Source organism: Pongo abelii, chromosome 1, assembly GCF_028885655.2.
Source record: "Pongo abelii isolate AG06213 chromosome 1, NHGRI_mPonAbe1-v2.0_pri, whole genome shotgun sequence".
NCBI classification, from domain to species: Eukaryota; Metazoa; Chordata; class Mammalia; order Primates; family Hominidae; genus Pongo; species Pongo abelii.
Window position 1 is genome coordinate 99,495,068 of NC_071985.2, and position 22,847 is coordinate 99,517,914.

Below are 22,847 nucleotides of genomic sequence, written 5' to 3' on the forward strand. Positions count from 1 at the left end.
ATGGATAGCTGTGGCTGGGCGCAGTGGCTCACGCCTGTAATCCCAGCACTTTGGGAGGCCGAGGGGGGCGGATCACGAGGTCAGGAGATCGAGACCATCCTGGCTAACACGGTGAAACCCCGTCTCTACTAAAAATACAAAAAATTAGCTGGGCGTGGTGGCAGGCGCCTGTAGTCCCAGCTACTCAGGAGGCTGAGGCAGGAGAAAGGCGTGAACCTGGAAGGCAGAGCTTGCAGTGAGCCGAGATCGTGCCACTGCACTCCATCCTGGGCGACAGAGCAAGACTCCGCCTCAAAAAAAAAAAAAAAAAAAGGAGTATGGAGAGCTATGTACGTCGCAGGTAAGGAGTAGCTGGAATGAGAATGAACAGATCTGAAATCCTGAGATCCAACAAGGAACCAGACTTAAGGAAAGTTAAGTTCTCAGCACCCATTGTAGTTTATTTGTGAATGAATGGGAAAAGGGTATCAGTCCAAGGGGAGATCAGGTGGTTCCTCCTCATCAGAGTCAAACTCAACATTTTCATCTTTTACCCATCGACCTCGTCCATCTGGGATCCATCCAGAGCTGGAAACATCAGAGAAAATAGCATCGATCAGGAAAGAGGCTTATTAAGAAGTTAGTGGTGAACTCACACCTGTAATCCCAGCACTTTGGGAGGCCAAGGCGGGTGGATCACTTGAGGTCAGGAGTTCGAGACCAGCCTGACCAACATAGTGAAACCCTGTCTCTACCAAAAAAAAAAAAAAAAAAAAAAGTTAGCGGTGAGAAAAAATTGAGAGCCATGTAAGTTGGGTGGCTAAAACAAAATGAAACCAAAGATAGAAAACAACAATAGGAGTCCAGGTGCAGTGGCTCACACCTGTAATCCCAACACTTTAGGAAACCGAGGCAGGCGGATCACCTGAGGTCAGGAGTTTGAGGCCAGCCTGACCAACATGGAGAAACCCCGTCTCTACTAAAAATACAAAATTAGCCGGGCGTAGTGGCACATGTCTGTAATCCCAGCTACTCGGGAGCCTGAGGCAGGAGAACTGCTTGAACCAAGGAGGCGGAGGTTGCAGTGAGCCGAGAGCATGCCATTGCACTCCAGCCTGGGCAACAAGAGCAAAACTCCCGTCTCAAAAAAAAAAAAAGGAAAAACAATAGCTTTGAAACAAGAAGGGTCAGAGAAAAGAGAAAATCTGAGGAAACTGATTAGGCACACTTACCTTCGAAGGGTGAGATAATGGTCCAGGGCTCGTCTTCTTGTGGGGCTCATGGGTGCAGGGACTGAGACAGTTGCTGACTCCTCGGCCTGTGGGCCAGCCCCAGGTTCAGGTTCCCTACTGATCTTCCCACTTTGGAGTTCGACCTCTGAGGGTGGCATAGGGGAAAGGGAGACAGAGGGACCAGGGGCTTCTGGTCTAGGTAGAGAAGAATAGTCTGTAAAAGCAGTAAGGGAAAGGGCCAACTCTCCTATGACTCCCAACCTCTTAAAACAGTACTTCTTAAACTATATTTCTGAAGATATTAATAAGTTCTGCATACAAAGGATTTTAGAATCATGAATTTGGGAAAGGCTAGCTTAAAATTTTACAAGTTTTTTTAATCTTAAGACTTTCTATAGCTTTTAAAACTGTTACTCTTCAAGTAAAATTACGAAGTGCCATTTCCCAAACTTTATTTAAAAATCACAAAATTCTCCTTTTCTTTTTCTTTCTTTTCTTTTTTTTGAGATGGAGTCTCACTCTGTCACCCAGGCTGGAGTGAAGTGGTGTGACCGTAGCTCACTGCAACCTCTGCCTTCCGGATTCAAGCAATTCTCCCACCTCAGCCTCTTGTGTAGCTGGGATTACAGGCACACACCACACACCCAGCTAATTTTTTATATTTTTGGTAGAGACGGGATTTCACCATGTTGGCCAGGCTGGTCTTTAACTCCTGACCTCAAGTGATCCACCCACCTCAACCTCCAAAAGTGCTGGGATTACAGGCGTGAGCCACCGCGCCCAGCCAAAATTCTCCTTTTCTTGAAACACTAAGTAACATCTCCAGAACACGAGTATTCCTCACAATACACACTGGAACTCTTTGAGAGCCATCTGTCTCCTTCTGAGCCTTCCTACCTCTGGCTTTCCCGTTCCATACCTGTACTTCCGGCGGCAGCAACTGTTATAGTGGGGAGTTCTGTGCAGAGCACTCTGAGTGATAAGTCGTGTCTGAGTTAGCAGAGGAGCCTGGTAAGGAGATGGGAGACAGAGTCAGAGCCTTCAGCCCTCCACACTTCCAGCCTGGTGTGTGCAGCAGGGTCTTGCCTAGAACACACTCTCCACTCTCTGATTACCTCAGCTTTGGTTTCTTCCCTTCTCAATTCATTCTGATGTCTTGGATTCTGCTTTCTTTCCTTTCCCGGCTGCTTCTTGCCATAGAAAAGCTGCAAGCCTGAGGAGAAAGGGAAACAGAATGAAAAGCATAGCACCAAGAGTGGTGTGCAGAGATTTCGAGGGTTTATTCCCGATCCCGTCTTCCCCCTAACTTACTGGACAGATGTTTCTTGCCTGCACGGTGGGCAGTCAGCATGGCCAGGGTGTCCAGTACCGGTCGATGGGGGCAGATGGCACAAGCAAAGCTGAGCAGGGGTAGAGAAGAGGATAACCGGTCCAGGGGAAGAGGGTTGGGCCCGTCCCTGCCATAAGCCCCACCCTGCCCTAGCAGTCTTTGCAAAACCCAACTCCCTGGTGACCCAATCTCCACTTCTTCCAGTCTTCACTGGCCGCCAAAGAATCCTAGGTACTCCTGCTGTCCTAATTAATAACAAAAGTTTGTTGAAGCCGGGCGTGGTGGCATGCGCTTGTAATCCCAGCTAATCGCGACGCTGAGGAGGCAGGATCACTTGAGCCCTAGAGTTCGAGGGCAGCCTGGGCAACACCGCGAGACCTCCGTTTCAAAGGAAAAAAAAAAAAAAAGTCTGTTGAGCCTCTAACCGCAGAACCCTCAGGCTTGAGCCACTCCTCGCTCTTACCGTCCATCCCGAAGCATCAGCGCCTCATCCTCTGGAATGTAACTGGCTAGGAGGTCCCCGACTCTTCTTTTCTGCAGGGAGTAGGGGAAGAAATCCGGACGGGATCACCGGGATAGGAGAGAGGGATGGAAGTGAAATTATAGAAATGAGGAGTGAAATGGAATAAGGACCCTGGGGAGAACAGCGATCATAGACCGAAAAAGGAGTCACTACACAGCTCTAAGTCGCCTGGTTCTCTCCTGCACCCCCGAGTTGTTGCCAGAGCAATGAAACAAAGCTCCTTCCCAACCTTCAGAGAGCGACTGAAGCGGCTCCAGATCCTCTCCGCTCACGCTTACTTTGAGCACATTGAGTTGACTCCAATCGTCTCCTTCCCTCTTGAAAGACATCCCGACTGTGAGTCCCAGAAGTGATAAATTTTCTTGTTCCGGTTTCTCCACTCCTCCAGGCCACCGTAGCAAGAGCGGGACAGCGCCTTCTCCTTTTTCCTTCTCTTCCTGTCGGCCTCCGTACTTCCGGGGATGCATTTCCACGCATGCATTGCGCGATCCGGAAATCCACTCTCTGGTGCGCGGAGGGAACTGCATTTCCTATGGTGCCCTGCGACTCCGCAGACGCGGAGCCTTTTGGGAAATGAAGTCTTTTCTCAAAGGCCTTGCCGCTCAGCTGGATCCAGGCCCTTGCATCTTGGCGGATCTGAGGCGTTTGGCGGGACAAGAACCTAGAAGTGGAGCCAAAATTTGAGGGTGTGACCTGTCTTATGCGGAGCGGACCTTCGAGGATCTCTGAGTGGAAGGTGTACTACAAATTCTTGCAATCCTCACGCTCTTCGTCTGCGGCGACAGTTCACCTGGGGTGGGCCTGATTTGTTCCTGACTCTAGCAAACAAACCCCGGGACCGGGCAGAGCTGGGATGTTGGAGCGCCCTGAGGCCAGGCTACTTTGGGGCAAACTGAGGAAAGAGTGTTGAGGATTATTTCTAGAGTTCAAAGGTCAGAGGTCAATGTAGCGAGGAGTTGTGGGGGAGTCCAAAGTCGGAGGGGTGCTTAGGGGAGAATTAGGGAGGGACTGAATACTCAAGGGACAGATTTGTGGATAAGGAGCTTGGAGGGAGGAAAAACCGGGAGGGGGCAGATGGCGTAGTGCTGGGGAGGCGGGGACATAGGGGAAGAGAGAGGGGGAAAGGAATCCCCTGAATATCCATTCCCAGACTTCAGGCCTGTCACTCGCAGTGTCGGTCGTACCTCCCCTAGTTGCAACTCTAGCTGTTGGCAGGGTGAAGAGATGGCTTCCCCGTCTAGACAGCCCCCGCCAGGGGGGTCAGGACTGCTTCAAGGGAGCCGGGCTCGTTCATATGGAAGCCTGGTGCAATCGGCCTGCTCCCCAGTGAGGGAAAGACGCCTGGAGCATCAGTTGGAGCCCGGAGACACCCTGGCTGGACTAGCACTCAAATATGGGGTGACGGTGAGTTTTCCAGGATTGGGGTGCAGACAACAGTCAGGAGGGATTTAGTCCTGAGAAGAATGTAGTGGCCCTTCTAGGTATCCTCCCCTGAAATGTTCCTAATGTGTTGCACTCTGTTCTGCCTTTATCTTTGTTTTCCCATCACAGTGTTGCACAAGTCCTGCCCTACTATTCCAATGGAGAGGAACAGCTCCTATTTTATTATGCCAGACACTGTGCTGGGGGCTTCACATACGTTAGCTCATTTCACCCTCACATCTGTATCAAGTATACATTGATCGTTCTCTTTTGGCAGATGAAGAAACTGAGACTTGGATTGGTTAACCAGTTTGACTAAGGTCAAATAATGAGTGTCAGATTTGGGATTCAAACAGGTCTGTCTGATTCTATTAACCACACAGAAAATTTTACGTTGAGAGTGATTAAACGTTTACAGCAAATAATGGAGAGCTGATTTTTAGTTCTCAGTTCCTAAAGTGCCCACCTCTCCTTGCTCTTGGTTCCTCCTCAATGCTCTGCCTTCTTTCCAGTAAGGTGGCCTCCTCTGTGCAAAACAGGTACTCTACACCAAGTATTTCAGGTCATGCATGGGGGAAATTGGATAGATGTAAAAATGTACAGCATTGAAGTTGATGGGGTTACTCCCCCTATCCCCCTGTTTTCTTGTTCCATCTCACTCAAACAAATGTTGAATTTAGCCAACATTTTTATGCTTGCTGTATTTAAAGCACTGTGATAACTTTTCTGGGAGATAGAAACTTAAACTATATGCTTGCTGTCCTCATGTAATTTATGGCCTAATGAGAAATGAACAGGGACACAAATAATGATTACAAGTGACAGAATGTGGTGAGTTTGTAAAGGTATTAACAAAGAATAGGGGCCAGGCACGGTGGCTCACCGCTGTAATCCCAGCACTTTGGGAGGCGGAGGCAAGTGGATCACCTAAGGTTACGAGTACGAGACCAGTCTGGCCAACATGGCGACACCCTGTCTCGACTAAAAATACAAAAATTAGCCCGGCGTGGTTGTGCTCACCTGTAATCCCAGCTACTCAGGAGGCTGAGGCAGGAGAATCGCTTGAACCCAGGATGGGGAGGTTGCGATGAGCTGAGATCGCACCACTGCACTCCAGCACTCCAGCCTGGGCAACAGAGTGAGACTCTGTCTCAAAAAAAAAAAAAAAAAAAGTTGGGAAATCAGAAAAGATTAAATTTCAGTCAGAAAGGGGCTGTGGTGGGCCAGGCGCCAGCACTTTGGGAGACTGAGGTGGGTGGATTGCTTGAGCTCGGGAGTACAGGACCATCCTGGGCAATGTGGTGAAACCCCATCTCTACAACAAATACAAAAATTAGCCGGGCATGGTGGCATGTGCCTGTAATCTCAACTACTGGGGAGGCTGAGGCAGAGGATCACTTGAGCCGGGGAAGCGGAGGTTTCAGTGAGCCGAGATCGCACCACTACACTCCAGGCCGGGCGACAGAGTGAGACCTTGTCTCCAAAAAAAAAAAAGAAAGAAAGAAAGAAAATACGAATACACTGTATCTGTAGTTTCTATATTTCATTATCTAATTATGATAATAATTAGATAATTATAATTAATAATTTTTAAATAAAGCATTAATGAGCCCCTGCTATGTGTCAAGGTCTGTAGGATGCTAACAACTGCCTGGGTATACAGAGACAAGAAGTCACAATCCTTGCCCTTAAAGGACTTATAGGGTTTAGGCAAAGCAAATATTTAAAGAGGTGAATAATATTATAGTAGGGTTATGTATTATTATAGCAATATTTACAGTATGCATTGGGAGCCCTGAAGAAGGTAGCACAAAGGGAGTGATAGTTGATGAATAGAAGTTTTCCAAGCAAAGAATGGGATAGTAGGAGGGCGGGAGCATTTCAGGCAGAAGTAATAGCATGAATAAAGTGTGAAAAAGATCATGGAATGTTCAAAGAAAAATAAAAAGTTCAGGATAGCAAAATGTAGAGGTGGCAGAGGGAGATTAATGTAGACATTTCCTTTGGGAGCTGGATTGAGAAAGCCCTTGAATGCTAATTTAGTTTTTATCTTTTAGCCAATGCGGAGCCATAGGTGGGTAGTGGGTTAATCAGATTTATTTTTTTAGAAAGATAGATGCCAAGAGGAGGATGAGTAGAAATAGAGTGAGGAAGGCCAGTTAAACTGTTGCAATAACCCCAGATGAGAAATACTGAGGGTCTATTTTAAATCTTTGGCAGTAGACCTGAAGGTGAGACCAGTTGTGAGAGAGATTTTTGAAGCAGTTTTGTTGACCACTTGGTATGGTGATGAAAGGCAAGTATTAGTTAAGGATGACATTGATGTTTCTACCTTGGGAGGCCAGGCAGATAGATGGTGATGCCAGTCACTATGTCCAGTGATGAATAAATAGGTCAAAATAAATATTTATTAATGACATTGTTAATAGTATAGTGTGAAAAGCATTCCCAGAAGCAGTGAAAAGACCTAGGATTGTTGTTCTAGCTCTGTCATTAACTTGATAGATAATTTTAGGCAAGTAGCTTAACCTCTCTGAGCCTCAGTTCCTTCATTTTTATTTATTCATTTATTTTTAATTTTTTTATTTTTAGAAATGGCATCTCACTATATTACTCAGGCTGGACTCTAATTCCCGGGCTCAAGCTATCCTCCCTCCTCAGCCTCCTGAGTAGCTGGAATTATAGGCATCAGACATTGTGCCTGGCTTGCACAATAATTTTTTAAAATGTAAGGGGGCCCTAAGACCAAAAAGTATGAAAACCACTCATCTACAAAATAGAAATAATGTCAGCCCTTTGTACTTTAGCTTGGTTACTATGGAATCAAAGAAGACTCTGTACAGTCACTTTAAAAAGCTCGAGATGTAATGTAAGATTGATCATTATTACTGTCCTTAATTTTGGTGACCTTTTTTTTTAAGATGGAACAGATTAAACGTGCAAACCGCCTTTATACTAATGACTCCATCTTCCTGAAGAAAACCCTCTACATCCCCATCCTGACGGAGCCCAGAGACCTGTTCAATGGTTTGGACTCCGAGGAAGAGAAAGATGGAGAGGAAGAAGTACACCCAAGTAACAATGAAGTTTGGCCACACTTAACTGAGGGGAAGAAACAAGAGACAGGAGCAGGACGTGCCAATGGTGAAGTCCTCCCCACACCTGGCCAGGAAACCCCCACGCCCATCCATGACCTCTCTGCCTCTGATTTCCTTAAGAAGCTTGATTCACAGATCAGCCTGTCCAAGAAGGCTGCTGCTCAGAAGCTGAAAAAAGGGGAAAATGGGTGAGTCTTGAATGGTTCCTTATAAGTTCCTCCCTAGACTCCTCCATCGTTCCTGTCTTACCTAACCACAAACACAAGTAAGTAAGCACAGTGCCAACAGAGACAAGGTGATACCTTTCCCCCATGTGGCCCCAAGACAATGAGCAGAGGCGATGGCTGCTAGCATGGGTAGAGGCAGTGGAAAACTGGGTTCTGTGTTCTTATTGGAGTCAGACAGTTAACTGTTTTTTTTTTTTTTTGAGACGGGGTCTCACTCTGTCGCCCAGGCTGGAGTGCAGTGGTGCGATCTTGGCTCACTGCAAGCTCCGCCTCCCAGGTTCACACCATTCTCCTGCCTCAGCCTCCCGAGTAGCTGGGACTACAGGCGCCCACCACCACGCCCGGCTAATTTTTTGTATTTTTAGTAGAGCCGGGGTTTCACCATGTTAGCCAGGATGATCTCAATCTCCTGACCTCGTGATCCACCCGCCTCGGCCTCCCAAAGTGCTGGGATTACAGGCGTGAGCCACCACGGCCGGCCGACAGTTAACTGTTTTTACTGCTCTGATCATCCATGAAGGAGCATTAGGGTTAGGATTTATCTAGAGGGTACTGAGACGTCTTGAAGCAACCAGCTTATGTATTAGAAGACAGCTTTCCATGTACCTCTCTCACTTGGCCCACTGTCAGGTTCTTCCCTTGATCTGTCACTCTTTCCCCCCTTTCCCCGCTTGCAGGGTACCTGGGGAGGAGGCAGGTCTCCACCTGAGCTCCCCTTGGATGCAGCAACGAGCAGTCCTAGGTCCTGTGCCGCTGACCCGTACCTCTCGGACCCGGACACTACGGGACCAGGAGGATGAAATCTTCAAACTCTGATGTCCCCGGAACTGACTGAAAGAAGGAAGATGTTGAAGGAGAAACTTCAGGGGGAGAGGAGCCTGAGGTGAGGCTCAAGAACATGGCTTACAAGCCTGCCTCCCTCCCCTCCAGCCATCTTCCCCAGCCTCCTTGTCCGCCAAAAATTCCTTGGCCTGGGGCAGTTTTATTGGCAAGATTAGGGAATGGGAACTGGACCTTTCCCAGTTCTTGGGCTGAATCTAGAGTTGAGTCCTTTAGACTCAAAAGGCTCTTTTTATATCCCTGTTGCCTTTCCTATCCTTTTTACCTTTCCCTGGCCTTAGAACAGGGAAGCAGAGACTCCCCCTCAGCTTCTTCCTCATCTCCAACTATGTGACATAATTTATTTGGTGCTAATATTGAAGTAATATTTATTTGCTATATTTTATTCCTTCCCACTCTTAGCTGAAAAATGGAATTTCTATAGCCCTGGGGTGAGGAGAACCCGGGAACAGTGAGCCAGTGACTGCTGGTTCTCCACCTTCCCCACCTTGTTAGCCAAACATGTTATTGAGGGTGAGGCAATCAGTGATCTAGCACACCACAGAGAATGGATGACTGCTGGCCTTTTCTCCAATCTCAAAGTGACAGATTTGGGCTGATTTTTTTTTTTTTTTTTTGGTACCCCATTCCTGTTGAATGGGCTCAGTCTTGACTAACCAATTCCCTGTAACTTTTTCACAATTCTTGACTCTGAGAAAAAGCAGCACTGTAGGGACCTGAACTCTCCATTCTACCAGTTCACCCTTCTCACCTGTTCTGCTCAGCCTGTGGTGAGGGAAACAGATGGAATAAGGCTTTCCTTGGGGTTTGAAGAGGAAGCCAGTTGTGGGAGTCTCTTTGTTACACCCCCTCCCCTCCAAACCCTCTCTCTCTATGCCTTCCTCCTCACTGCATATTTATTTGCGATTTGTAGCACTGATCTATGGTACCGTTGTTCTGTTTCTTAAACAGAAGTAGGTAAGGGAACCTCAATAATAATGGAAATCTGCCTCAGTCTCCTGTTTGGAAATGATGAGAGGTGAGATAAGTAATGTTTATATACCTCCTTTCTTCTGTGATGATTATAAGGTATACGAAGCTGGACAGATTAAACATTGAGCCCTGTGCATATTTTAGTAGTTTTATTTCCCCTATGAGAATCTCCCCTGCCCTAGCCCCTTTCTCCTGCACTCTGGAACAGAGCCTCTGGCATCTGTCCAAGCTCTGTCTCTAAGGGCCACCTTCCCTTCTTCTGTCTTTAGTGTCCCCAGAGGGGTTCTCTGGGTTGTGCCTCCTTTCCTTGGTTCACATGGGAGGGGGCTTCCCTGTTTCAGAAGTCCCTTATGGGAGAAATAGAGATCCAAGTTTCACTTCACCTTTTTCAGGCAGTTCTGTTTCCTGTCCTGGGGCTGGAGTGGGAGAGAGGCCTCACCCCTCAGCATTGCTCCTTCTCCACTAGCTGTTTGGGGGTGGGCTGGTCTCAGAGTCAAAAGCACTCTTGGGAAGGAATGAAGCCTGAAGATTGAAAAGTGTTAGTGCCAGGTGAGCAGGGTTAGGAAGCCCATTATCTATGTTTTCTCAGTCAGCCATTTTGTCAAAGTGGAATGTGCTAGGCTCAGGGCTCTCAGAGCTTCCCTTCATCTAGCAGCTTCCTGAGTCCGTCACAGATCTTGCCAAGGTGCTGAGTGAAGTCAGGCCCATAGAGGGCCGTGAGCAGACCTGGGTCAGAGAAGTGATCAAACACGTGGCGGATGCGGCCATGTGACTTGGGCGTGAGGTGGTGTTCCACCAACTCCAGCAGCACATCCCGGCACTCGGTCAGCAGGCCAGCCAGAACAGCAGCCTCGAAGGTGAAGTCTACCTCACCAAAGCTAAGTGCCGTCATGGCACCCTGCCGCAGCTTCTGGCGAAAGCGGGTAGCCAGGGCCAGCTCACTGGGGCCAAAGGAGCCATTGCGGTGCAGCACAGCCACCTTGACGGCCACTTTGATCAGGTCCTTGATCACGCGCTGGGCCTGGGGCCGGCTGTGCGTGTACTCCTTGGACACACGGTAGAGCTCATCTAGCACCTCACTGCTTGTCTCATCTATGAAGAGATGAGCCACAGACCGACCCGCCATCTTACTCAGTAGCTTCTTCTCTGCTTGCAGTGCCAGGCTCTTTGAGCTGAAGGACTCCATGGGTCCTGGAGAGTGGGGTATGTGGTCAGTCACTAGAAGAAAGGCCACAGGCTTCCTTAGAAAGAGAGAAATGGCTTTTCCCCTTTCTGTTGCTTCTTTAGTTTCCATGTCATCATCATTGTTTGTCATCCTCCCCGCCCCCTGGGGCCCCTCAGTCCTCTATGCCTTGCTCCTGCCTGCTTTTTCCCCTTAGTGCTGTAGCAAATCTTGACTCCAAAACAGCCCACGGGAGTGGTGATAGCCCCGGCTGGAGGAATATGGGCACGTGGGTGGCTAGCCTAGCACAAGTTACATCTCAAGGGGAAGCAGGCTCTTGCTGTTGCAGTGAAGACAGGGCTTACCTGACAGATAATAGATAATTCTTTTTTTTTTTTTTGAGACGGAGTCTTGCTTTGTCACCCAGGCTGGAGTGCAGTGGTGCGATCTCTGTTCACTGCAACCTCCACCTCCCGGGTTCAAGCTATTCTCCTGCCTCAGCTTCCCAAGTAGTTGGGATTACAGGCACCCACCACCATGCCCGGCTAATTTTTGTATTTTTAGTAGAGACAGGGTTTCACCATGTTGGCCAGACTGGTCTCGAACTCCTGACCTCATGATCTGCCCACCTCGGCCTCCCAAAGTGCTGGGATTACAGGCGTGAGCCACCGCGCCCAGCCTGACAGAATTCTTACAGCTACCATTTTTGGACGCTGACTCTGTGCCATATGTCTGTGTGGCATAGATATTACCATCCTTGTTTTATAGCTAAGCAAATGATACTTACATTAAGTAATTTACCCAAGATCAAACGCAACTCATTTTTTGGCCCCCAAAGCCAGTGGCAGCTAGTGCACTATACTTCCTTTAAAGTAAGAAGCATAAGCATCCCAGGAATCCTAATAGGAGTAATAACTAACATTTACTGAGAACCTACTATGTGCCAAGTGCTTTACGTCAGTCATCTTAGTCTTCCTAATCCTGTGTAAGGTTAAGGTAGGTATCCCCATTTTGCAATGAGAAAACTGAAGCTAAGAGAAATTTAGCAATTTGGCCAAAGTCACTAGTAAATTATAAAGATGGGCTTCAAACCAAATAATCCAGAGAAACCTCCTTCCCCGGAATGCTCCCAGTGTGGTTAAAGCACACTGAGGAAGCACGAGAAGCCAGCACCTCAAGAAGGGCAGGCAGTCCTGAAGGTCTGAGCCTTCTGCTACACTGAACTCAGGACCCTCTTGGCGGCATATCAGCTCCATGTGTCCAGGGTTCTCTCCCCATGGTCTTCGCCTGTGGTTCTTCTGGTTGTTTTGCTTCTTACTTCCCCCTCCTCTGCTCTGCAGGATGTGGCTGTGACCGCAGTGAGGAGCAGCCTCACCCTCTCCCCCAAACCAAAATGGGAGTCTGAAGAGGCAGGGGAGGTGGGGACTGTGGAGGATTTTTTTCCCCAGCTGAATCCTTCCAGTGGAAACCTGAACCTTGCTTTGCTCCCAGCTTGCCTTGGGGCTTTCTGGACCACGCTCCCCAGCCGGAAGAGGAGATTGCTCCATGTGAGCCTTCCTTCCTCCTTGGCCTTCCTGTTACCCAGGTCTCCATTGCCCCCATTGCCGTCTCACATTTGTTCCGCTGTCTTCTCCCTCTCTCCCTGTTTCAGTCTCCCTTTTTCTCTTGTCTGGGTCCTCCCTATGATCCTCTGGCCTGGCCATACTCTCCCTCTGGCTCTTACCAGTCTATCTCCTTGTTTCCTAAGATTTCCTTGCATTTCGCACACATCCATATGGATATGGATCCACCTGCATCCCTCAGCCCTGCCCCCACCGCATCCAAAACCAGGTCTTTCAGAGGCTGCCTTGCCACCAGAAAAACTAAGCTAAGCTCTACAAAGGACCCAAGAATTGTACAAGCGAGAGTTTCACAATATGAAAAGCTAAGACTGAAAGAGCTGGAGACTCCTCTGCCACCATTACCCCTAAAGTCTACCATTCTGTCACTGCCGGTCCCTCACCTGCTGTGCTGGGTGCCAGTCTTGCCTTGGATGTTCCCGGAAAGCTTACAGAATGGAGAAGCTTCACTTAGTGTGAGAGCCCTTTGGCTTGGCCCCACCCCTGAGCCCCGCCTACCTACTCTCTGCTCAACCTCCGGTTCATCACTACTGTCACCAAGAAGGCCTCTGGCCCAAGAGCAACCTAGAAATAAGACAAAGGTCAAAAAGAGTGCAATTCTGTTGGAAACAGTCTCGATTCTTTGAAGGGGGGAAAGGGATTTGCATCCTCCACTCTCAAATTGCTTCTTTCTTTTCTTGCTGCCCAGTTCCTGGAGATCCTGTCCTTATATTTCTACAGTACTGGGAAGGATGTAGAGTCCAAATTTCTGGGGTAGGAAGTCAGTGGGAAAAGTTCTGAAGATTGAAAGGTGGTGTTGTGGGGCAAGTATTTAATATATTATTCCAGTGATTGCCAGGTAAGAGCACAGACTGTCACAACCCTTCATACTGAAGGGAGGAAGGTGCTGGGACCAGGGCTGCTGCACCACAGGTGACCAGCAGGTGCCAGCACAGCACTGAATCACTAGCCTAGAGGAACAAGCCTACTGAGTTGCCTTTTTTTTTTTTTTGAGACGGAGTTTTGCTCTTGTAGCCCAGGCTGGAGTGCAATGGTGTGATCTCGGCTCACTGCAACCTCTGCCTCCCGGGTTCAAGTGATTATCCTGCCTCAACCTCCCAAGTAGCTGAGATTACAGGCATGTGCCACCATGCCTGGCTTATTTTGTATTTTTAGTAGAGACGGTTTCACCATGTTGGCCAGGATGGTCTTGAACTCCTGACCTCAGGTGATCCACCTTGGCCTCCCAGAGTGCTGGGATTACAGGTGTGAGCCACCACACCCCACAGGGCCTACTGAGCTTTGTAGCTGCTAAAGGGATACAAAAATGAGGGGAAGTCACAATTGGGTTTTGTTTGTTGTTTTGTTTTTGAGATAGGGTCTCGCTCTGTCGCCCAGGCCACAGTGCAGTGGCTTCATCACAGCTGACTGCAGCCTTGACCTCCTGGGCTCAAGAGATCTTCCTACGTCAGCCTCCCAAGTAGCTGGGACCAGAGGCTCACACCACCAAGCCTTCCTTTTTTTTTGTAGAGAGAAGGATCTCACTATGTTGCCCAGGCTGAACTTCTAAGCTCAAGCAATCCTTCCACCTTGGCCTCCCAAAGTGTTGGGATTACAGGCGTGAGCCACTGCACCCATCCTGGAAGTCACAGTTGTTGAATGAGACAAAAACACTTGCTATCAAGAATCTTATGGGGAATCTGGACAGGGAGATAAGCTTAAACATAAATAACAGTAATACTAGTCAAACAATGCCGTTAACTTTAATGGGGATTTAAATAATTTTGAGAGTAAAGAAGCTTAATTATGATAGGGCTGAAGAGGTAGACTTGGAAAGATAGATTCAACTACTTAATAGCCAGAGATGGGGAAGAAGTCCCAGATGATGGGGACGGCATAAGCACATGCAGGAAAAAAACATAATACAGGACATTCTCAGGAAGTGGTGATTTATGTCTGGAATGTAAGTTGTTTGACAGATAAGTGAAGAAGGAAAAAGATCAGATCATGGCAAACTTTAAAAAAGTTGCTCCAGGTCGGGCACAGTGGCTCATGACTGTAATCCCAGCACTTTGGGAATCCAAGGTGGGTGGATCACCTGAGGTCAGAAGTTTTGAGACCAGCCTGGCCAACGTAGTGAAACCCTGTCTCGGCTGGGCATGGTGGCTCACACCTGTAATCTCAGCACTTTGGGACGCCGAGGCGGGCGGATCACGAGGTTAGGAGATCAAGACCATCTGGCTAACATGGTGAAACCCCGTCTCTACTAAAAATACAAAAATTAGCTGGGCATGATGGCACATGCCTGTAGTCCCAGCTACTTGGGAAGCTGAGGCAGGAGATTTTCTTGAACCAGGGAGGCAGAGGTTGTAGTGAGCCGAGATCGCACCTCTGCCCTCCAGCCTGGTGATAGAGTGAGACTCTGTCTCCAAAAAAAACAAAAAAGGAAAGAAAAAAAAAAGAATAAAGGGAATAAAACTATAAGAAGATGTAAATACAATAATAACTTCTGGATTCAGAATTCTGCTACCTAGTCTTTACCTGTTTTCCTCTCCAGCTTCAGACACCCCTCCCTCCCTCCCTCCCTCCCTTCCTTCCTCTCTCTCTCTCTCTTTTTTTTTTGACAGTGTTGCTCTGTCCCTGTCACCCAGGCTGGAGTGCAGTGATGCGATTTCAGCTCACTGCAACCTCTGCCTCCCAGGTTCAAGTGATTCTCCTGCCTCAGCCTCCCGAGTAGCTGGGATTACACTGCCACCACACCTGGCTAATTTTTGAATTTTTAGTAGAGACAGAGTTTCGCCATGTTGGCCAGGCTGGTCTCGAACTCCTGGCTTCAAGCTATCTGCCCATCTTGGCCTCCCAAAGTGCTGGGATTACAGGCATGAGCCATAGCGCCTGTCTGTAATTTGTGATTTTATTAACTGTCTACCCACTGAGCTCAGATTATGTTTTAGTGTCTGCACAGTGCTTGGCACATACTGTGGTCAATAAATATGTGCTGAAAGAATAAAGTCAAAACATATCCAAGAACCAGGATATGAGGGGAAAATGGTAGTAACATAGGAGTCACATGTTATAATGTTCATTTACTTCATTCATGGGGAAGTCTTTTATTTTCTCTCTCTCTTTTTTTTTTTTTTTCAATTGAGACAGAGTCTCACTCTGTCACCCAGGGTGGAGTGCAGTGGTGCGATCTCGGCTCACTGCAACCTCTGCCTCCTGGGTTCAACTGATTCTCTGCCTCAGCCTCCTGAGTAGCTGGGATTTCAAGCACCCACTGCCATGCCTGGCTAATTTTTGTATTTTTAGTAGAGACGGGGTTTCTATCATCTTGGCCAGGCTGGTCTTGAACTCCTGACCTCGTGATCCACCCACTTCAGCATCCCAAAGTGCTGGGATTACAGGTGTGAGCCACCGCACCCGGCCAAAAACAATTTTTTTTTCTTTTTTTTTTTGAGATGGAGTCTCACTCTGTCACCCAGGCTGGAGTGCAGTGGCACGATCTCGGCTCACTGCAACCTCCGCCTCCCGGATTCAAGCAATTCTCCTGCCTCAACCTCCCGAGTAGCTGGGATTACAGGCATGTGCCACCATGCCCGGCTAATTTTTTTGTATTTTTAGTGGAGACGGGGTTTCACCATATTGGCCAGGCTGGTCTCGAACTCCTGACCTTGTGATCCACCCACCTCGACCTCCCAAAGTGCTGGGATTACAGGCGTGAGCCACTGCGCCTGGCCACAAATTTTTTTAGAGATAGGGTCTTGCTATCTTGCCCAGGCTGGAGTACAGTGGCTCACACTGCTCACTGCAGCCTCGAACTCCTGGACTCAGACCTCCTGCCTCAATTTCCCAAAGTGCTGAGATTACAGGAGTGAGTCACTGTGTACCCTGGCCAAATGATGGTATCTTAAATGTGCAAAACACTTTTGAATTTACAAAACGTTTCACCTACAGGATCTTATTTGATCCTAAGAAGTAGGCAGGAAGGTAGTATGTCTTCTTACAGAAGACAGAATCAGACTTAGAGATAAGTAGTTTATCCAAAGCCATACTCCAGAGATGAATCTAGCTAAGTCTCAATGACTTTCAATGGTGCTCTTTCCACTGTATAATCTACAGGAAATGAATAGTACTTTTTTGAGCAATTTCTACTTTGAAGCAAAATGAAGATATTTTGCACTTAATTGGATAAACTTCAGTTATTTGGAAAAGTATTCGGGATGGAACAGTCCTATGTTTGTTTTAGGTGAGGTTTTACCATGGTTAAGATCAGTACTCTCATATCAGTTCAGAAAGAGTAAGTTTAGTGTGATTTAAAGCAGTCAAGTAAGTCAGCCTGACATAGCTGGAGATAGTTCACGGCTTTTACTCTTTTTTTGTTTTGGGTATTTATTTATTTATTTATTTATGAGATCGAGTCTCACACTGTCGCCCAGGCTGGAGTGCAGTGGCATGATCTCAGCTCACTGCAACCTCTGCCTCCCGGGTTCAACTGATTCTCCTGCCTCAGCCTCCCAAGTAGCTGGGATTACAGGTGCGCGCCCCCATGCCCGGCTAATTTTTGTATTTTTAGTAGAGATGGGGTTTCACTATGTTGGCCAGGCTGGTCTTGAACTCCTGACCTCATGATTTGCCCAGCTTGGCCTCCCAAAGTGCTGGGATTACAAGTGTGAGCCACCCTGCCCGTCCTATTTTTATTTATTTACTTTTTTGAGATAGAGTCTCACTCTGTCACCCAGGCTGAAGTGCAGTGGCACGATCTTGGCTCACTGCAACCTCTGCCTCCCAGGTTCAAGCGATTCTTCTGCCTCAGCCTCCTGAGTAGCTGGGATTACAGGCGCGCGCTACCACGCCCAGCTAATTTTTTGTATTTTTAATCAAGACGGGGTTTCACCGTGTTTGCCAGGATGGTCTCGATCTCCTGACCTCATGATTCGCCTGCCTTGGCCTCCCAAAGTGCTGGGATTACAGAAGTGAGCCACTGTACCTGGCTTGTTTTTTTTTTGTTTTGTTTTTTTGTTGTTGTTGTTGTTTTTCCTCTGAACCATAGGATGTTTGTTTGTTTTTAATCTTTGATGCATTTATTTTTTCCTCTACTTACTGTATGCCAGGCATTATGATTAAGTGCTGGGGATAAAAAGATAAAAGACAAGCTTCCTGTCTTTTTGTTTTTTTTTTAAGATAGAGTTTCACTCTTGTTGCCCAGGCCAGAGTGCAAATGGCGTGATCTTGCCTCACGGCAACCTCCACCTCCCGGGTTCAAGCAATTCTACTGCCTCAGCCTCTTGAGTAGCTGGGACTACAGGCACCCGCCACCATGCCCGGCTAATTTTGTATTTTTAGTAGAGACGGGGTTTCTCCATGTTGGTCAGGCTGGTCTTGAACTCCCAACCTTAGGTGATCTGCCCACCTCGGCCTCCCAAAGTGCTGGGATTATAGGTGTGAGCCACTGCGTCTGGCTACTTCCTGTCTTTAGACTAAGTGGTAAACATGAAAAATCCAAATGGAAGTATCCAATAAGCAATTGTATACATGAGTCTAGAACTCAGGAGAAAGACCTGAGTTGAACACCTAGATTTTATGGTAAGCAACATATAAACAGTTTATTGTGGCCGGGCGTGGTGGCTCACACCTGTAATCCCAGCACTTTGGGAGGCCCAGGCGGGCGGATCATGAGGTCAGAAGATCGAGACCATCCTGGCTAACACGGTGAAACCCAGTGTCTACTGAAAATACAAAAAAAAAAAAAAAAAAATTTAGCCGGGTGTGTTGGCAGATGCCTGTAGTCCCTACTACTCTGGAGCCTGAGGCAGGAGAATGGCGTGAACCCGGGAGGCGGAGCTTGCAGTGAGCCGAGTGAGCCACTGCACTCCAGCCTAGGTGACAGAGGGAGACTCATCTCAAAAAAAAAAAAAAAAAAAACAGTTTATTGTAACTGTTGGTTTTGTAACTGTTCTCATTGTCAGATTATCTTGACCAATGAGAATGGGTAGAGAAGAAAGAGGTGGCTAAGGACATAACCATAGGGAACACCAGCATTTAGAGAGGTCAGAGAAGGATAAGAAAGGTCATATTACGCTGGGTGTGGTGGCTCACACCTGTAATCCCAACACTTTGGAGGCTGAGGTGGGCAGATCGCTTGAGGTCAGGAGTTCGAGACCAGCCTGGCCAACATGGCGAAACCCTGTCTCTACTAAAAATATAAAAATTAACTGGGCGTGGTGGCGGGCGCCTGTAATCCCAGCTACTCGGGAGGCTGAGATGGAGAAGCGCCTGAACCCAGGAGGCAGAGTTTGCAGTGAGTGAGCCAAGATTATGATATTGCACTCCAGCCTGGGGCGACAGAGTGAGTCTCTGTCTCAAAAAAAAAAAAAAAAAGAAAAGCCATATTAATAGAAGTGAAACTATCCATTCATTAAAAATACATATTTATTAAGCCCCTAGTCTCTGTTAAGAGAAAGAGGGACCTCAGGAGCCAAAAGAAGAAAGCATTTCAAGGAGGGGGGAGTCAACAGGTCAAATGGCACAGAGAGGGCAAAAGGATAAAGACTGAAGAGTTGTTCATTGAATGTGACCAGGAGGTCATTGGTGGCTTTAATGAGAGCAATCTCAGTGGACTGATGGGGGGCAAAAACTAAAATGATTGAGAATGAGAATCATGAAAATGGATATAGCAAGTATAGGTAACTCTAGAAGCTTAGTTATGAAGGGAAGAGAAACTGAGTGATGACTGGGTGCAGACAAGGATCAAGAGAAAGTTTGGAATGTTTTCCTTTTAATCATGGGAACTACTTGAGCGTGTGTATATGCTAAGGTGAAAATATCAGTAGAAAAGGACAGGTTAAGGCTGGGAATGGTGGCTGATGCCGGTAATCCCAGCAGTTTGGGAGGCCGAGGCAGGAGAATCACTTGAGCCTAGGAGTTCAAGACCAGCCTGGGCAACACAATGAGACTCTGCCTCTATTTTTTTTTTTTTGTTAAGTTAATACTTTCTGTGTGCAGGCACTATGCTACAAGGAAAGGATACAGTGTTGAGCAAGATAGACAACCAGGGACTGCATACAACTTATAGTAAAGTCATAGATGAACCTTCGACAGGTGATATGAATGGCATTCACTAGGATGAGAGAGACATGATGCAGCTAAGTATATCTGTAGGGAGCAAAAAGTTGGTGGAATTCTCACTTTATTATCTCTGTTTTCTCTGAAGACGGATGAGGGTTTTCCTGAGATGAACAAGGAAATGGTAAGGAAAGGAACTTGCAAAAAAAGGAGGAAGTTTGAAATAGCTCCCTGGGGATTGGAAGAGAGTGCTTTTCCAATCCGATCTGTGGGACTGTGTGATTTCCTTTTTTTGAGATGGAGTCTCGCTCTGTTGCCCAGGCTGGAGTGCAGTGGTGTGATCTCGGCTCACTGCAACCTCCGCCTCCCGGGTTCAAGCAATTCTCCTGCCTCAGCCTCCCGAGTAGCTGGGACTGCAGGCGCACGCCGCCATGCCCAGCTAATTTTTTGTATTTTAGTAGAGACGGGGTTTCACCATTGTTGCCCAGGCTGGTCTCCAACTCCTGAGCTCAGGCAATCCACCCGCCTCGGCCTCCCAAAGTGCTAGGATTACAGGCCTGAGTCACTGTGCCCGGCCAGGACCATGTGATTTTATTCAAAACACTAATGGAGTAGGAAGAGGGTTTTTTGTTTTTTGTTTTTTTGGTTTTTTTTTAAAGAGTCTCCCTCTGTGTCACCCAGGCTGGAGTGCAGTGGCACGATCTTGGCTCACTGCAATCTCCTGTCACCCGAGTTCAAGCAATTCACCTGCCTCAGCCTCCTGAGTAGCTGGGATTGCAGGTGCCCATCACCACACCCGGCTAATTATTTTTTGTATTTTTAGCAGAGCTGGGGTTTCTCCATGTTGGCCAGGCTGGTCTCAGAATTCCTGACCTCAGGTGATCTGCCCACCTCGGCCTCCCAAAGTGCTGGGATTACAGGGGTGAGCCACCTCGCCCAGCCAAGAGAGTCATTTTGATTTGTCCTTCAAAATAGCTCTCAGATTCATGTATTTCTTTCTAAACCTGTTCCCATCACCCTTGTCTGATTGTCCCTCTCCCCTCACCTTTAAACCTATTTTCTTGCTAGTAGGTCTCTGTCTTCTTGCTTAAAAAAAAAAAAAGACAAGTTGCACCTTTTTCAAGAATTTAAAATGACATCCTACTCCTGTCAGATGATTTTAACCAGCTCACCTAGGCATTCCAGGTCTTCTGTAATTTGTCTTCCCCTTTTCCCTCTCCTTGCTCCTAACTAGTGCCTTTCCCACACACCAGCCTCACAGGACCTTTTTGTTATCCATGCTGCAGGCTCCTTGCTCACCAAGTAAAAGCTTTTGCTGAAGCTGTGTCCCTCAGGAACATTTTCTTCTTTTGCACCAAGCCAACTCCCACCAAAGTTTTCCTGTCCTCCATGATAAAATGTATCCAGCATCTTTCTATGCAGTCTTGGGAGAATATTTATTGTCTTCTTTGCACATTTGGAAATTTATGTTCAATGTAGCTTTTCTTTTAAGACTTGGTGTTGTCTTTTTAATAGTTTAGTACTATTAAATATTTAATATTTAGTACTGTCTTTTTAATAGTTTAGACTTTTTAATAGTTTAGTACGTGCAAATCTTATTTTAATTCAAATATATTATCATTTTCTTAAAGTCTGGAATCACAGCCCACAGTGGATTGTGTAGTAGATTGTGTCTCAGGTAAGTGTTTAATACTTATTGGATTGAACTGAGATTTGAGCTGGGTCCTAAAACTTTAAATAAATTACACCTTAATCCCCACTCACTAATCTATTCAATAAGCACGTATCTGAGTACCTAAACCCTGTGCTAGGAGCTGAGATTTCTTTTAACCTCTCAATGCCTCTATATTTTGAGGTGTCTTTCTCTGAAAATTTCTTCCCTGCCTTTAAAACAACCCCAACTGTCTGACAATTTGCTGAATTGCCTTGGACCCAAGATCCCTCGGCCGTTAATTCTGTGTAGATATTGTCCCTGTTTATCTTCTTCTGTTTTTTTAGATCTGACTTTACTGAGTTACTGTTCATCTTACTGGTTCACCTGGCCTTAAATCTCTGTCTCTCTCTCTCTTTCTCTGTGTGTGCGTGTGCACATGTGTGTGTATGTTTAGGTCTCTTGCATACTCGCTGTGGGGCTTAGCCTAGTTGTCGATACTCCCCTCCCTGATCACAGTCCAGTTAAGGCTGGCCTAAAGTGGCAAACCCATTCCCCCTCCTTTCCTCTAGTCCAGAGTCCAAGATGTGGGTAGAAGTGTTCAGTCAGATAAAACTATCTGAGAATGCCAGTGTCTCCCAGGCCACCCACTTTCCTGGAGAATTTTGAGAATGTCTTTTGTCCCAGCCCCACATAGAGAAGAATCCTACCAGGCAATACCAAGGTACCAAGCAATCCTGTCTGTAGTAGTTTATTCTTCCTTCTCACTGACATTCCCAGGGGCTTTATGAAGGGTGGGGAGGGAGAAGGGGCAGTTTTGCTGTTTGGAGGGATGTCAGGGTCCTCTGAGGAAAGGTGGGACGTATGTCTGTGGGGCAGGAAGGCTGTGTGGGTTACTTTATCAGGTCTTAGCGTTGCTACTCTTTGTGTCTTTCTCTGAGTCAGTTAGTCTTGATTTCCACATCTGTTTTGGCTTCAGCCTCTCTCAGCTGCCCTCTTCCATTACCCAACAGCCTGACTGCTAGCTAGTTCTTGCCATAGTGGCCCAAACTCATGCTGCTTTGTAGAGGTGGGAGGAGATCCTGGAAACAAGGGAAACCTCCTGCTGACACCTTCCTTTCCCTTCCCAGGCCTCCAGCCCCCACGCGCATGCTAGGCCTCCTTATCGGGGTCAGGACGAACCAGAGGAGGCCTACGGGGAGAAATAAGGAGACAGAGGGAAAACGCATAGAGAGGAGCAACAGAGGGTTGGGGGCAGAGTCAGGGAGATGCGGGATGCGCCCTCGGGAGCAAGGTCGCCCAAGCCGTATAGGAGGGGAAGGGAGGACGGATCGCGCAGGCTCTGACAGCCCAGCCCAGCCCCGCGAGGCTCCCAGGTTTCCTGTCTCTTTCTCCTCCCAGCTCCTCTTCCTCTCTTGTGAAATTTCTCCCCAGAGCCTCTCCTGTGCCAGCCGGTCTCTGCTTCTGTATGTATTTCTTCCTCTGCCCGGTGTCGGCGACTGTCCGTGGGTCTCTCCATCTCGCGTCTGTCTCTGGTCTCCAGTTCAGCCTCCCGGCCTGGCCCTCTGGGTGGACGGTGATCCTGGAGCCCCTCCCCGGGCGGCACTATTGGCGGAGAGGTGACGAGAAGGCGGTGTTTTGCCGCCCTCCGAGGGCGGGATTAGTCGCGGCGACCCAAAGGCGGGCAGGAGGTGGGCCCGGCTGGGAGGCGGGCGGGGCCACTGGGGCCGAGCCCAGAGCCCCGGGCGGTC

General features: G+C 47.7%; 3 protein-coding genes across 8 annotated transcripts; 1 reads left to right on the forward strand and 2 right to left on the reverse strand.

Moving 5' to 3' along the window:
- Positions 1-414: 414 nt before the first annotated feature.
- SCNM1 (sodium channel modifier 1) lies at positions 415-3,591 on the reverse strand. The gene is made up of 7 exons (XM_024257116.2): positions 3,343-3,591; positions 3,005-3,075; positions 2,523-2,611; positions 2,327-2,424; positions 2,131-2,219; positions 1,212-1,406; positions 415-567 (listed from the first exon to the last, which is right to left on the reverse strand). Exons 1-7 carry the CDS (start codon positions 3,589-3,591, stop codon positions 468-470), a joined length of 891 nt encoding a protein of 296 aa, XP_024112884.2. The 3' UTR covers positions 415-467.
- A 48-nt stretch (positions 3,592-3,639) lies between these two features.
- On the forward strand, positions 3,640-22,790 carry LYSMD1 (LysM domain containing 1). Of its 5 annotated transcripts, XR_008524124.2 has the most exons (5): positions 3,720-3,800; positions 4,280-4,468; positions 7,408-7,772; positions 8,489-8,694; positions 22,531-22,790. XR_008524124.2 is itself a non-coding variant. In XM_054553154.2 (4 exons), exons 2-4 carry the CDS (start codon positions 4,289-4,291, stop codon positions 8,625-8,627), a joined length of 684 nt encoding a protein of 227 aa, XP_054409129.1. In that variant the 5' UTR covers positions 3,640-3,859; positions 4,280-4,288; the 3' UTR covers positions 8,628-9,759. The 5 variants fall into 5 exon arrangements, 4 of the variants coding, with proteins under 4 accessions (XP_054409129.1, XP_009242841.1, XP_054409128.1 ...); XM_054553154.2 differs by lacking the exon at positions 22,531-22,790 and having other exon boundaries at positions 3,640-3,859; positions 8,489-9,759; XM_054553153.1 differs by lacking the exon at positions 22,531-22,790 and having other exon boundaries at positions 8,489-9,759.
- TNFAIP8L2 (TNF alpha induced protein 8 like 2) lies at positions 9,213-13,094 on the reverse strand. 2 transcript variants are annotated; one of them, XM_054553155.1, is made up of 2 exons: positions 12,788-13,094; positions 9,213-10,814 (listed from the first exon to the last, which is right to left on the reverse strand). In XM_054553155.1, exon 2 carries the CDS (start codon positions 10,807-10,809, stop codon positions 10,255-10,257), a length of 555 nt encoding a protein of 184 aa, XP_054409130.1. In that variant the 5' UTR covers positions 10,810-10,814; positions 12,788-13,094; the 3' UTR covers positions 9,213-10,254. The 2 variants fall into 2 exon arrangements, with proteins under 2 accessions (XP_054409130.1, XP_002810295.1); XM_002810249.4 differs by having other exon boundaries at positions 9,213-10,841.
- Positions 22,791-22,847: the final 57 nt, after the last annotated feature.